The following is a 14,574-nucleotide window of genomic DNA, read 5'->3' as shown; positions in this document are numbered from 1 at the left end:
CGTTGGCGTGAAAACTAAAATTGTCACGTTTGCTGGTCAACATATCATTGAATTTAACTCATTTTATAACAAGACCCAATTTAGCATGGTCTTATTCTGTTGCCAGCAATGATCGTAGTTTTTTTCGGTTTTGATATTCAACGAAACCCCGTCAAACAACTAGACACATGAAAAGCTGTATTAATTTTTGTAGGACGCTATGAAATCTGCAGAGTTTGGGACGTTTCCTTGTCACACTACCCTTCCTCGCCCCAGTTAAGAAATTACGTACTGGCTTCCTGGAAAAGAAACATGGCGGACTTCTGTAAGCGGAAAGCGTTTGCAAAGTTTTGGAAACGTTTTGCTTATTTCACGTTGAAACATCTAAAGTAGAGTTCCAGTCGCCCTACATCTAAATTCTGGACATTTCGAGGGAACGGGGATAAATATTCCGTTGTAAACATGCGAGCAGGAACTCCACTACGAAGTAATGTGATGTTTATTTCAGTGTACGCCAGATTCCAGTCATCACGATGTAATATTTCATTCGAGTATTTTTTTGTGTGTGTGGTGTTGTAATATCAACGGTATATATAAACTGAAATATTTCTGTATTGCAAGATGGTAAGGGATACCTTTTTGAACAGCTTCGTGACCCTTGTGTTTGCACTTAGCTGACAGAGTTATAGCACGTTTTATAATGATTACAGTAGGTACAGCGCTATTCTGTTACGTTAGGTTGAGGATTTGGCCTCTCACATAATAACCTATTACTGCAAGAGGTCCGCTTCAGGTTCAGACAAAGCATCTGGCATTATTTATCACAGTGAATACTGGATAGGTCCCTTGGTAGAATTGAGAATCATCACCATCTCTTTGGTTCATATTTGAAACTAATAATTTATGTTTTTGATTCTTCATAATCAGACTAAGACTTTTGTTCTGATCTTCTAGACTTTTTAATTTACTGCTTAAATAATGGCCCACTCAAGTAGTTGTGGTGGTGATTGTACAGGAAATTTAACTTTTCTACCTCATTCTCTCTGTGCTGCCCTTTCTCTAGCCCCTGGCACTAATTTTCCAAGAATTGTCATTTAAGACAAGTGCTATTAAAGACTGTATTCATCTGACTTTATTTTAACCTTCCTTACTGTCTTATTTAACTATCCTTTCATTACAGGAACTAGCCACTAATAGGTAACTCTTAACACCAAATTTGATGTATTAAAATCCTTACTCATCTCTTCGCCTTATTAGAGGAATAAAACAAACATCCCTTGCGCTTGATACAACTTCTTGTTATTCTCCAAAGCCTTTGAGCCAAATATCAAAATTGGCTATATATTTCAACATGGTGGTGGTTCTGTTTACTCAGGTTTGCCCGAGTTAAAGTCAGTCTGGATAAATGACCATTTTCCCTGCCTACCTCATCACTAGCTAGCACACACATATAGGTAATGTGGCTCATTTGTCTTATCTGGGTCCATTTCATATCTCCCTTTGCAGATGAGTGTATGGCAGCCCTATTTTGATGTCCAGAAGTATGAGTTTTCTTCCACCACACAAATAAAACTGATGCTCACCATCAGTACAAATTATGCCAAAACATGTGAGCAGAAGCTGCTTTCTTTATTTCCACGGGTCAAGAGATTGTAAATAGCTTGTAAATGAAATACCTCAACCTTGGGCGCGATCCATTCAGCCAAAATTTCCGGAACTTTCGATTTAAAACTGAATGGATCGGTTCGGTCCAACCGGAAAAGTTTCGAAAAAATCGGTCCACCTTTCAAGGTGGACCACTTTTCTCGGTTGGACCGGTCCGATCGAAACGGGCCGTTCCATTTGACCATTCTGACCTGTTGTCAATCCCAGTACCTCGCTGTTCGTTATTTTCCATGTACAACATGGAGGAAGACGCTTATCATTGCAGCTTTTATGGATTGTTAACAGCGAATCTATCGTTGTTATTCGTACATCCATGTGCAATTACAACAGTTATCCAACATCCTCCATTTTAATGCTTATTATTCGTTACTCTTCAAAGATTGCATTCACGCTCCGGATAAAATTATTTCTGTTCCTTTTTTTTATAGTGTTATCTTATTTGAGACACAATGACCAGCTGTCTGCAGCTTTCTGTAATTTTAGCGCAAACTTTTTGGACATTAAAGTTCATTTGAAATTGTGTGATGACGATAGAAACCAGTCTTTTTACTCGATCAACATGGCAATGACGTCATATCTTTTAATGTTAGCGCAAAAGTTTTGATATTAAAGTTCATGACATTTGACATTGTGTAATGTTTGGTTTAATCTTCTCCTTAAGAGAGGGGACTGAGGAGGAGCCAATATTTTAACTCATTCTGACTGGATACCGATGAGGTCATCGTCCCATGATGTTTTGGGACAGGCCCCCTATAGTCTCTCAGCTTGATTTTTTCTGTCTTATGTTATTCTAGTGTTACATAAGTGAGTAAAAAGTACTGAGAATAATAATTCGAAAAAGAGGGGTAGAGCTAGAGGGGTACCCCTTGACGTCACAAAATGAATCACGTGGATGAAACCTCAAGGCTTATAAAATGAGAAGGAAAGCACGGAAAACACTCTTGTCATCTCGCTTTCGATTAATGATGGAGTAAATCAACGATCAGTCACATGGAAGACTTTCAGAAATTAATTTTTAATTATTAATTTTATTTATTTTGTTTTATGTAAGGGGTAATCCCTAACGTTATGACATCACGCAGAGATCGTAGAGTTCAATGCTCTCCTTAAGAGAGGGGAACTGGGGAAGCCCAAGTGTAAGTATTTTAATTCATTCTGATTTCTTTCCTCCTATTGGTTCACGATGAAGTCGTCGTCCCGCCATGCTTTGCCCCACCCTACCTAAGCTGCAGACGGACCCAAGTCTCTCAGTCTTCATCATGGCTGTTTGCCGGACGGACTTCTATCGTTTAGGAACACAGGATACTGTAAGTATTTTATCGTTTTTTTAACGATTGTGTCGCCATGGAAATCCGTGAGACCGATCCCAGGTCCTCTGTCGAGCCTGGTGGGCTGTTTTCCAACATGGCCCCACTTTTGTGGGCGTCGCCATCTTGGTGACGTCACATGATCCCAACTCAGTTTCCGACTGGCTAAAAACTAACCGGCGCCATCTTGGATTTAAAGAACAATAGAATTCATTGTTCTCCAAACAATAACCTCGGCTCCTAATTGGTTACTAGTCACTAGTACCTTCCGTAAGAAGACCGTTACAAGTCTGCTCACCAATTACCTTAGTTTCGCACCTCTGTCATACAAAATCGGACTTATCAGGACATTAATTGACAGGGTTTTTAAAATCAATAATACTTGGCTGGGCTTCCACAAGGACATTATGAAACTAGTTTTCATTTTGCGTAACAATCTTTTCCCCGTTCATCTCATCGATAAATGCATCTACCGATATTTGAACACAGCCATTGACCGATATGGCTCCACTCAAACACCACTACTTCACAGGGCAAACAATACTTTTATAAGTTACCTTATTTAGGTCGTTTTTCTACTGTAGTTCAAAGCAAAATACGCCGCCTTGTCAAACTTTATTGTAATGATCTTGACATCAAATTAGTGTTTACGACGTTTAAATTAAGAATTTTTTTCTCAATAAAGGATTCTGTCCCTACAGAACTTTTTTCACGTGTGATTTACAAATTTACTTGTGCTTGCTGTAATGCTTGCTATATCGGCGAAACTGGTCGTCATTTTTCCACACGCGTCCGTGAACATCTCTCTTCAGACAAGTCCTCACACATCTTCAAACACTTACAAAGCTCAGAACGTTGTCGTCAATCTTGCTCTGCGGATTGTTTCGAAATCCTTGATTCCGCCCCTACTAAATTTCAACTTAAAAGGAGGTTATGCATATAAATTGGGAAAAGCCCAATTTAAATCAACAAGTTCATTACGTCAACCTGACACTTACGCTTTAGGATTCATATTCTTTCCAAAATTTTGTAACTCACTCAAATATGTAATCTATTTTTGTCACTAAATCATAAATAATTATGCATGTTTCGCCTAGTGGTTATATAGTCCTACCGGTTTTTCAAATATTCTGTAACTGACGATAATGTTAGTAACACCGAAATATGTGTCATAAATTAATTACAACTTGCAGAATCGTAATTAGAATCGTAATCGTAATCAGATCAGCAGAAAGCAAATTACGATTTGCTTTCTGCTGTCTCGACCTTTTGGTTCCATATAGACTTATTTTCGCGAAGGACTTTATCATGATTCGTTTTGGCTCTCTCGAAAGAGATTATTCGCTCTCCAAAAGAGATACGACTCTTGAAAAGGATTTTTAAACCTATTTAAAAATAGGGTATGGTTTCTGCACTCTAGTATGTTTTTTTGCTAGAATTTATTTTTTTTATCATTATCGATAAGTTCATCAACAAAAGCCCTTCACAAATTATGTTTACAGCAACTGTGTCAGGTCATAAATAGGGTATCGAATTCTTGTTCAGGTCATAAATAGGTTAAAGAAAATCGCTGATTTTGATGTAGCTCCCGCGCTCACACATGAACTTTAATAACAAAATTTTGACACCGACGCGGACAATTTTTACGGCGACGAAATTAATGCTTCATCATGGTTGCAGCTGAACTTTAAACTGATGTCGATATTTTTATGTTATTGGTAGAACCACGGCTAGACCTGTTTTTGTTCTACGGCCGGTTTCCGAGCATTAAAAAATGTAGTAATAATTTACAGTGACCGTACATGATTTAAATCGATTCGAGCAGCTCAACTTACTTTTAATGAATTGAGGCTTACACAGTTGCTTTCAGTTCAATATCACGGTTAATGCCCAACACATATTAGTTTAAGACAAACTGCATCCAGGAAAATCTATCATCCAGTTAACTGCGATTACACTGGTAGCTTAAGATTTATATTGGGTCATAGTTGACGAGAACCGGCACAGCCTGAGTCAACTATCAAGCATAGAAATCGAGAGCGAATAATCTGAAGTTTTAGTAATTAAATTTACTGGTCGACTAGCAAAGTATTTTAGAATCCTCTTCACAGACATTTCGAAAACGGAAAGAAGCGGCCGCTATTATGTTAACAACCGCACACTGCTAGGCTACCCACTATCTACAACAGAATAGATAGTGAGTAGCGTAGCTAATACGAGAACAGCCTTCGTGACAGAACGCTAGAAGATTTATAATATATAGATTAAGCCAAGCCTAAGACCCGAGCTCCTGATTTCAATAATTTAACCTGGTTTGAACCTACGATCCAATCAAAAACCGTGACTGGACAGCGGTAAACTTAAAAAAACACGTGACCTCGATATGATCACGCGATAATGGTCAGCATATTCCTTGTTTTGACAGGTTTCAATTAAACTTAACATTAAACGCAATATCAAAGACGCATGTTGTAAACCCGCCCCTCCTAATCTCTGAGGGAAGAGCCTTGGGAATTAGGTTGTTGCAGAGTGACATTTCACATTGATTTGCATGAAAGGGCCGTGCGGGCAACGGACGGCCGAACGGACAATCACGTGACAACAATTTTTTTTTTGGCTCTATGGGTTACCAACGTTTCTAAGCAATGGGGCTCCGCTTAATCGCCTTCGAACGCACAGGAGCTCCGCTATTAATCATGAATTCTCGCCGCGAGGCCGCTATTGTTAAGGTGGTATGGTACCCTAAAATGAACCAAAAAGTTCGTTTAAATGTGGTGAAGAAAGATCAATTGTGTGCTGTTGCACTCAAAAAGAAACATTAAATTTCGAAAGTTTTACTCAAAATGGTTGCTATGGAAACCAGACACAGCCTTTTGAAGTAGTGTTTTACAGTATTGACGCCAACAGTTCCTTTTCTTTCACAAAACAACATTTGATTTTCAAACAAGAATATCTTGTAAGTTTCTGTTTCGTTCTATGCAGTAAACTAAAGTTTTGACAGTTAGCTCTTGTTCTCAGTGCTTTCTACAGGCTTTATTTGGAAATAACCTTATATTGCACCAAACCCAGTGAACAAATTATCTAGTGTCACGTGACAGACGTTAAAATGTTATGATTTTTTTAGTTTATTGTATCACGACACCATTGGTCTTTGATTACCCCAAATTTCACGAATTTCTCTTAACTACCTTCCAAAGTAGAAATGTTGGCGTGAAGTTAGTTGGTACAAAAGTAGACCGTTGAGAAAAATGCACTTTAAGTTTCTTAAATGATAGATTAAACATCTAACAAGCCAAACATTGCGGGGGAAGGTGCAGATTGGATCTCCAGGGAGGGGGGGACGTGTAATGGTTGTTCTATTTTGTAAAAAGTTTCCGTTGCTATAGGAAATGTTCCATTTCATAAGGGAAATGAATGAGCCTGTGTTGGTAAATCAGGCAAAGCTTTTCCCAAGTAATTATACCAATCGAGTAGTACATCTCTTTACAGCTTTACTGCAAAGTATCGTTCATATATGTTAAAACTTATCTATATTTTTGGTCATGTTCTTACTGTTAGCAGCCGTTGCTATGGCCGTTGCTACGTAAAAAAACTTATACCACCGTGTACTTTCCTTAAATATCACACTTACCTAGAGGTAAATTCGGCAAGATCGTTTCAAAATGATTTTAACAAGTGTTCAAGGGTCTTAACCTTGTATTTTTTAAAAACATGGAATTTTTCATGAACATCGCCATGTTTTTGGGTATATATCACCTTAAGCACTCATGAGCTTGTATGATAATTATATGAATATAGACCGCCTCCTTCGGCTCTATAACAAAACTCAGCTGCAAAACTGTACCATTGCCATAAACGCCAACTTTTGCAAGTGCGGTGAGTATGGTTTTAGTAAGTTTTCCTCCATTTCTAGATCGAGTAGGGGTCAGGAACAAAGTCTTGTTAATTAATTATTACAGACGGAACGTTAACCCGAGTTTTCCATTGACTGAGTAAAAACTGTGTTTTAAGTGAAAACATGCGTGATAATGAGTTGCCTACAAACTATTCCTCCAAGATTTGAATCTGAAAATATTCATTACAGCCAAAGGTAGCTGCAAAATAGTCGGCTTCTCTGGCACAACTCTGACGAATGTAGGGAAGTTGCTCAGTTATGTTTTCAGCTCAGGTAAATTTTTGTTTATTTATTTTCTTTCAGCCAAGTTTTTGGTTCTTGTTCAAAGACTGCAAACAACAAGAGACGATGGTCATATGCACGCCTTGCGTGCCTTTGCAATTTGTTTATGATAATTTACTAAAATAGTTCGATCGTCTCAAAACAGAACTCCCGCAGACAACAATGACACACTTACAATATATAACACTCAACAGATCAACAATCTTAGTTTACAATAGAGCGCAGCGGATCAAGTTAATTCCCTTTAAACTCTGTTGAGAATTTTCGAAACGATTGCCGATTAACAACTCTGTCACTAGCTAAATGAATTATTTGAGATAATAATTGGATCAACCAACGATTTATCATCTATCATATGCACCGCAATTAAGACATTTGATTAGCTCCAAGCAGACTTATGACGTTAATTAATTCAGTTTTCTCGGAATCTAAAAGAACGTCTCTGGTGCAGTTGTGTTTTGCAAGCTTCACGGGCGACGTCTAGCGATGGAGTCCCTTCTGAAAGACCTCAAGAAACATCTCGAATGTTCGATTTGTCTCGATACCTACAACGAACCCAAAACTATATCGTGTCTTCACACATTTTGCCGTCAGTGTTTGGAGAATCATGCAAGAGCCAGCCACAGACAAGGAAAGTTCCGTTGTCCAGAGTGCCAAGCGCAAATCGATCTGCCCGAGGGAAACCGTTTCAAAAGTTTACCGAGCAGTTTTTTCCACAACAGTTTATTGAGTCTTCTTGCCGTTCGACGGACTGGTGACGGAAGTAACATTACTTGTTCCCAATGTAAGAAAAGCAACTACCAGATGTACTATTGCTTCGAATGCGGACGGTTTATGTGCCCAGACTGTTACAACGCACACGAAATGCTGAGTGAGTCGTTCGAAGGACATAAAGTCACGCCAGTCAAGGAGTTTAAATCAAAAGATTACGAAGCCTTGCTGAAGCGACAGCCATTTTGTTCACAGCAGTTCCACGAGAAAGAAATCACGAGATTTTTCTGCTTTTCGTGCCAAGCTTGTGTTTGCCAAATTTGCATAGTCACGGATCACCGAAATCATGAGATCGTTTTACTCGACAAAGCCGCTCATGACGAGAAACCCAACATCATGTATGGTGCTGAAATGATCAACGAAAGGGCAAGCGAGCTTACTGAAGTGATTCGACAATTTGAAGACACGGCTTCTGAGCTGGAAAACAATGTCGCAACAGCTAAACGCGAGGTCTCGCGAGCTGCTGGGCAAATGATCAAAATGATTCGAGAGCGCGAGCGTGAGGCGATTGTATCATTCGAGTCAACACGCGTGACGAGGCTCGAGAGAATTAACTCCGCAATCCAGCAAGCTCAGTCTCTGCTCAAACAAATGAAGCAAGCGGTCGAGTTTGCCAAAAATCTGACAGAAAGAAGCTCAAGCTCAGATATCATGAGGAGCAAGGAAACTTTGAAGCAGAGATTTGAAGTGTTGCGTGAAATTGAAGTTCCAAAACATGAAGAGACCTCATTCGTCAAATTTACAGCTGCTTCTGCAAAAGACTCGAAATTAGGTTTTATTGAGACAATCCCAAAGGCAGACGCAAATCGATCAACGCTTGAAGGACTGAAGCAAACTATCCAGGCTGGTATAGAAGCAGCGTTTACGTTATGCCCCAAAACTTCTGAAGGGAAGATCAGTAACCAGGCTGATCTGAAAGATCAAGTGGACGTTCTGTTTGAACCCTCTAAAGATGTTACAAATGTGATTGTTAGCGTGAAAGAGGACGGTAATCTTCAGCTGAAATTTACTCCCAAAGTACCGGGCGCCTATAGCATTGAAGTGAAGATCAATGGCGATAAACTTCCAGCCTGTCCTTTCATTGTGCAGGTGAAAGAGCGTGAACTTGTTGTCGTTGGCGAGTTGGAAGTAAAATTCTTTCCAGGAGAAGTGCCCCAAGGGTTGGAGGGAATCGCTGTTAATACAGAAGGCAAGATAGTTTTGACAGATGACGATTACCACTTTGTTTATGAGCTCGATAGAGATGGCAACTGTTTAAGGAAGCTTGGTGGCAAAGGAGAAAATCTTGCACAATTTAAGTACCCAGCTGGCGTTTCCTATGTAAACAACAATGAGATTCTAATTGCAGACCAATGTAATCATAGAATACAGCACATAAATATTCAGACCGGAACTACTGTAAACAGCTTTGGAAAATGTGGCACAGGAAAAGGAGAATTTAAGAATCCACTTGATGTTTGTTTAGATGATGAAGGACGCATTGTTGTAACCGAGTTCGGCAATCACAGGATACAAGTGTTGTCACAGGAAGGAGAAACTATTTCGATTTTTGGAGACAGTGGACATGAGAAACTCAAGGATCCAACAAGCTGCATTCCTTATAAAAACAAGTTTTTTGTAGCTGATTTTGGCAATAACTGTATAAAAGTTTTCGATCGGTCAGGAACTTTCTTGTACAAGTTTGGGGAGAAAGGCAATCAGGATGGACAATTTGACTTGCCGTATGGTATGCTTCTAGACAGCTCCAATAATCTTCTTTTATCTGATTACAACAATAACCGAGTTCAACAATTTTCTTTAGACGGTCGCTTCACAGGCAAAACTATCACCCGTTTACCAAATCCTGCTGGAATAGCAACAGCGCCAGGTGGACGTATTCTCGTGACTTCACCTGAGACAGTATACATACTTAAGTAGATGTTTCAATGGTTTGTATTAAAACTAGGAACAGTGGAACACCGGAACACCAGGGCACCGGAACACCGGAACACCCGGGAACATCCGAAACACCAGGAACACCCGAAAAACCGCAACAGCTTTAAAAATATAACCGTCTAATTCCGAAAATGAGCTCCCCCCCGCCCCCTCAAACGAACCCACCCCCCACAAAATATAATACTAATACTAATACTAATACTAATGCTAATACTAATACTAATACTAATACTAATACTAATACTAATACTAATACTAACACTAATACTAATACTTATGCTACTACTACTACTACTACTACTAATAATAATAATAATAAGAACACTAATCGCATTTATAACAAAATTCTGGATCGTGATTGGTTCTCCGGGCGTCTATTTGTCACGTAATCGGCGCGCGATCATGTGGGTGTCCAATTACAGGTATACAATTTTAACCTTTCGTAATTGGATACCTATAATTAGATACCCACATGATTTGTATAGGTAATCATACGGTTTCGAGTTCAATTTGGAATTAATTTGCACGAGGGAGTTTTTCAAAAAGCTGAAATTGCACGAGCCGCTTCGGCGAGTGTAATTTCAGCTTTTTGAAAAACTCACAAGTGCAAATTAACTCCAAATTGAACGAGAAAAACCGTATGATTACTTATTAATAATATAAACATGAAAAATTCGCGCGGAGGAAGTGCTGGAAGATCTTTCTTGGAGCCATTTTTTCTTATTTGAGAAAACTTTTTTCAAAGTTTCAACACAAAATTTTCGTCATCATTTTACCTGATATCATTTTCTTAGAAAAATTCCTATTATCTTTCAGTCAATCATAATCCAGAATTTTAATGTGTAATTTGCACTGGTGTTACACTTTTTGCACTGATGTTACACTTTTTGCACTGGTGTTACACTTGAACTGCACTGCTCTTAGCCAATCAGAATAGAGTAATTTTTTCATGTGTATTATTATCGCGTTAATTACGCGAGCTTTTATGGCTTCCTTCGTAATGTTTCCTACAGTTTTTAAAACTTATGAAAAGCGCTCGCTACAGACGTTTTCGCTCAAAAGAACTTCCCAAAAGACAGTTTTAATTCTGAAATTTGTTATAGGTGCGATTAATTAGTAATTGGATCTCGTGTCGTACAATTTAGAGAGTAAACTTGCTCGCATTTTCAAATCGACCTCGCGTTTCGCGCTTGTCCGATTTTGAAATTACTCGCGCGATTATAATTACTCCCTGAATTGTACTCCACTCGGTCCAATTACTATTACTACTACTACTACTAATGATATTTTTTGATAGCTCTTAAAATAAAGATAATAACTTTTCCGATTAGAAGACCTTATCGTAAGGCTTTGTTTTTGCAGTTTACGTTGTTTGAGATTGGCCAGAACAACTGTAGGACTTGTTTTGGGTTTCATTTAGTTATGTTTAGACAGTTTTGTTATATAGCATTCTTGTATACACCAAAACATTTCAGTGTAAAATGGGGTTGAAAGGCCTACACGACTCCTACGGTTCGTGACATTTGTACATTTGCCGCTCTCTCGACCTTTCTTTGCTTCACTCCTGTTTATAAAGGGCAATTTATGCTATGTTATAAAGAGGAATTTTAAGAAGGGTTGAGCCTTTAGAGAGTGCTGTAGCAAATTTTTAGAGGTCATAGGTCTCCAGGGTTTCCGCTGTCATCTGCATGTCGTTTCCGCGAGTTTGACGCCTCTGCAATTTGCCATGTGCTTATGCATTGTTTAGGCTCATTACTATTGCAATATATGTTTCTAAGTATTTGCTTTCGAGGAACAAAATATGAAAAGTTCCGTGAACAAGTTGTTTACTTGCATCTTATATTGTGACGCCGGGCCCGGCTGTTTGATTAAAACTATTTCCAAGTACAGTATATTGCTTCTTATTACGGATTTCATATTTGTCCTCGTCCGTTTTTCTTCGGAGACGCCGTAGCTTTTCTTCGAGCTAGCTTCGTAATGCTACCGAAGTGTAACGCTTGCATTTTGTTTACTTTAAATTTTATTTTTAGCATGGGAGTAGCCTGTACACAGGCTAGCATGAGAGCATAGTCTAAACTTTGAAGCAATATGCGAATTAATTACCCGGCATTTATTCTCGCCGATTGGTTTTCGATTCCTCTGATATCAGTATCATTTCAATCCATGAAATAAAGCAACTAACAACAGATTTAAGTTTAAAATTGTCTTCAATACAGAGAGGCCTAAACGTTCCTAGAATGGAAAACATGAAATTCTAAACTGTGTGACAATCCATTTTAGAAAACCCTTTTGATGAAGGGTTGTAAATACTGAAGTCCCAAAACACTAGATGCAACCATAACATAAGGAAAACCTAGGGATCACAATGAGCCGATTAAAAAAAAAATTAGAAATCCCTCAAATTTTGAATTGGCTATGAACAGTCCATTCTGAACTATTCATTGCTATATGGTTCATTTGACACGCTTATATGGTTCATGTGAAACATTTAGGCTTGAAAATTAGCCATTTTGAAGAAAACCGCATGCTTTAAGTATAAAGCCAGAAGATATTCACTTGCAATTAGTTTATTCTGTAACTTATCAAGGTTTTGTATTGTAATTTCTATGATATTTTCCACCCCCCTCAACTGCTCCTCTGGATCTGCCTCTGGTATATAGCTGTGATCGTCTGTTGAAGCGGTGATCTACTCAGTAAAAACTGTTGTTTGAGAATTCATGTTTCTGTTTCCAACTCCGAGGCTCTCTTGTGATCACAGGAAAAACGAAATGTTAATTTAATTTGTTCGTCGTGAAAAGTAATATTGTTTTAAACCATAAAAAGGTAATATTTTGTAATTTGCCCGCGTTTGAAAAGACCGCCAGCTGCCCCTCTGTTCTAAGTGGAGGTCAGTGCGCGCAAACCACAACAAATCGTAAATAGGGCTTCGCGCGAGATGTCCGATCGAGTACATGAATATGAGCGCTAAATTCCTCTCGCTTACTCTTCTAGCTTGTAAACGTATTCTTGCTGGCTGACAGAGGGACTTCTTGCAGTCGTCATATGCGTTCATTGTAACTTGCAGCTCACAAAAAGACTTGGAAACTTCAAAAGTAATGTAGCCTTAAATATATAGTCTGATAAGTATACTTCAAATGTGAGCCAGCAATAACAATGTCGAGAATAAAAATTAAATTTGATCCAATTTAGGTGTTAGTTCAGTAAACCATTGCGACGCTGAGCTTTTCAGATAAGTTAGGCATAAATAAGAAAGGCATGCTTTCAGAAAGCCTGCAGTTTTATCCGGGCAGAAACAAGCTGCTGAGCTTCGCCAGTTGTCAACCAAGGCGAGAAGAGAATGGGGGTAAGCTCTCATTTCTCATCTCCCCATTCCCTTACAATTCGAGTCAAAATCAAATTTCTCTCAATGTCTATAGTCATGAGAATAATGAAGATAAACAACAAGGAGATATTTTCTTCATGTAAGACCAAATTCTTCAAACGTCATTCCAACAAAAGTGCGGCTATCGGTAAGGAGAGTTAAGGTTAGTATTTTAGGGTTAGCAGTGAAAGCAAGTAAACTCTTATGACAACTTGGTATTTGTCAGAGACGTCAGCAAATGCATCGATCGCAAAGCCTCGTCGTTACTTTTTGTAATTAGCTGCATATTGCATCTCGATACATTCAGGGGGAAGGGGTCGTTTCTTCCGGGAGATCGTTACTTTCAAGGAGCAACAGATTGATTAAACCACATCACCACTTTAGAAACGAGAAGATATCTGAAGTGACTCTATCTCGCTGTGGATTATGGGATCGTTTCAATATGGCTTTTCATGACTTGTTTTGTCTCAGATCTATAGCAGAATCTTTATTTACAATATCTGTCTCGTTAGCATAAGCGATACAGCTTCTGATGGAACTACAACAACAATAGTTCTAAATATTGAAAGGCCACAGCACGATTAACTGTCCGGCCAAGACGTTTGAGCCTGATGTATTGAATTCTTTTGTGCGACCCAGGTTTAAAAACTCAAAATTGTAAAGAATGTACGGAGCTCATTAGCGCTTTTTGAAAGGGAAGCCCAATATTACTCCCAAACAGTCAAAATTTTTACTAATTACTAAGTTTCACAAGTTCTTAAAATGATTGTTGTCAATTTGTGTCTAGCGTGGTGCCTTCTCGGCGCAAAGTCGTATGTTAATGAGGAGAAACGTAAATAATGAAGTCAGCGAAGATGCTCCTATAAACTATGTTTTCATTTGTCGGTAAGTGGGAGGGTAACGTGGAATGATTAAACCGTCTCCGAAGCTTTCTGCACATAAACAACGGCCTCCATTTGGCGCGGAATATGCTTGGATATTTGTCCGCGGATATTATCTGTTCCACCGTGAAACAGTTTTCAGAGAGCGAGTTCGAGGTTCGAGGAAAACTGAGAGCTTTGAGGAACAGACAATCACGAAGGACAAATATCAGAGCATATTTTCGCGCCTAATGGAGGCTATTCTGTTTGTTATTTTTCGAGACACGCGCAGGTTTGAAAATTGGGGAATAAGGAATACCGCGATATATAAACAATAGTCTCCAATTGGCGTGATAATATGCTCGGATATTTTTCCGCGGACATTATCTGTTCCGAGAAGCGAACAGTTTTCCGAGAGCGTGGCTCGAGGATAACTGTGAGCTTCGAGGAACATATAATGTCCAAGAACAAATATACGAGCATAATTTCGCGTCAAATGGAGACTATTGGGTTAATTAT

At 38.8% G+C, this 14,574-nt stretch overlaps 1 protein-coding gene and 1 pseudogene across 1 annotated transcript; both read left to right on the top strand.

Annotated features, from left to right (window-relative positions):
* Window positions 1–14,574, top strand: part of LOC145469209 (uncharacterized) — a 109,710-nt pseudogene that overhangs the window by 16,413 nt on the left and 78,723 nt on the right.
* On the top strand, window positions 7,575–10,080 carry LOC145469608 (E3 ubiquitin-protein ligase TRIM45-like). The gene has a single exon (XM_081453363.1). The coding sequence runs from the start codon at window positions 7,615–7,617 to the stop codon at window positions 9,814–9,816; it is 2,202 nt and encodes a 733-aa protein (XP_081309489.1). The 5' UTR covers window positions 7,575–7,614; the 3' UTR covers window positions 9,817–10,080.

This window comes from Orbicella franksi, chromosome 15, assembly GCF_964199315.1.
Source record: "Orbicella franksi chromosome 15, jaOrbFran1.1, whole genome shotgun sequence".
NCBI classification, from domain to species: domain Eukaryota; kingdom Metazoa; phylum Cnidaria; class Anthozoa; order Scleractinia; family Merulinidae; genus Orbicella; species Orbicella franksi.
This window is presented reverse-complemented; position numbering and strand designations above follow the sequence as displayed.

Bases quoted from the DNA above. Each gene is read 5' to 3' on its own strand.
- LOC145469608 (XM_081453363.1), top strand. From the start codon at position 7,615: ATGGAGTCCCTTCTGAAAGACCTCAAGAAACATCTCGAATGTTCGATT.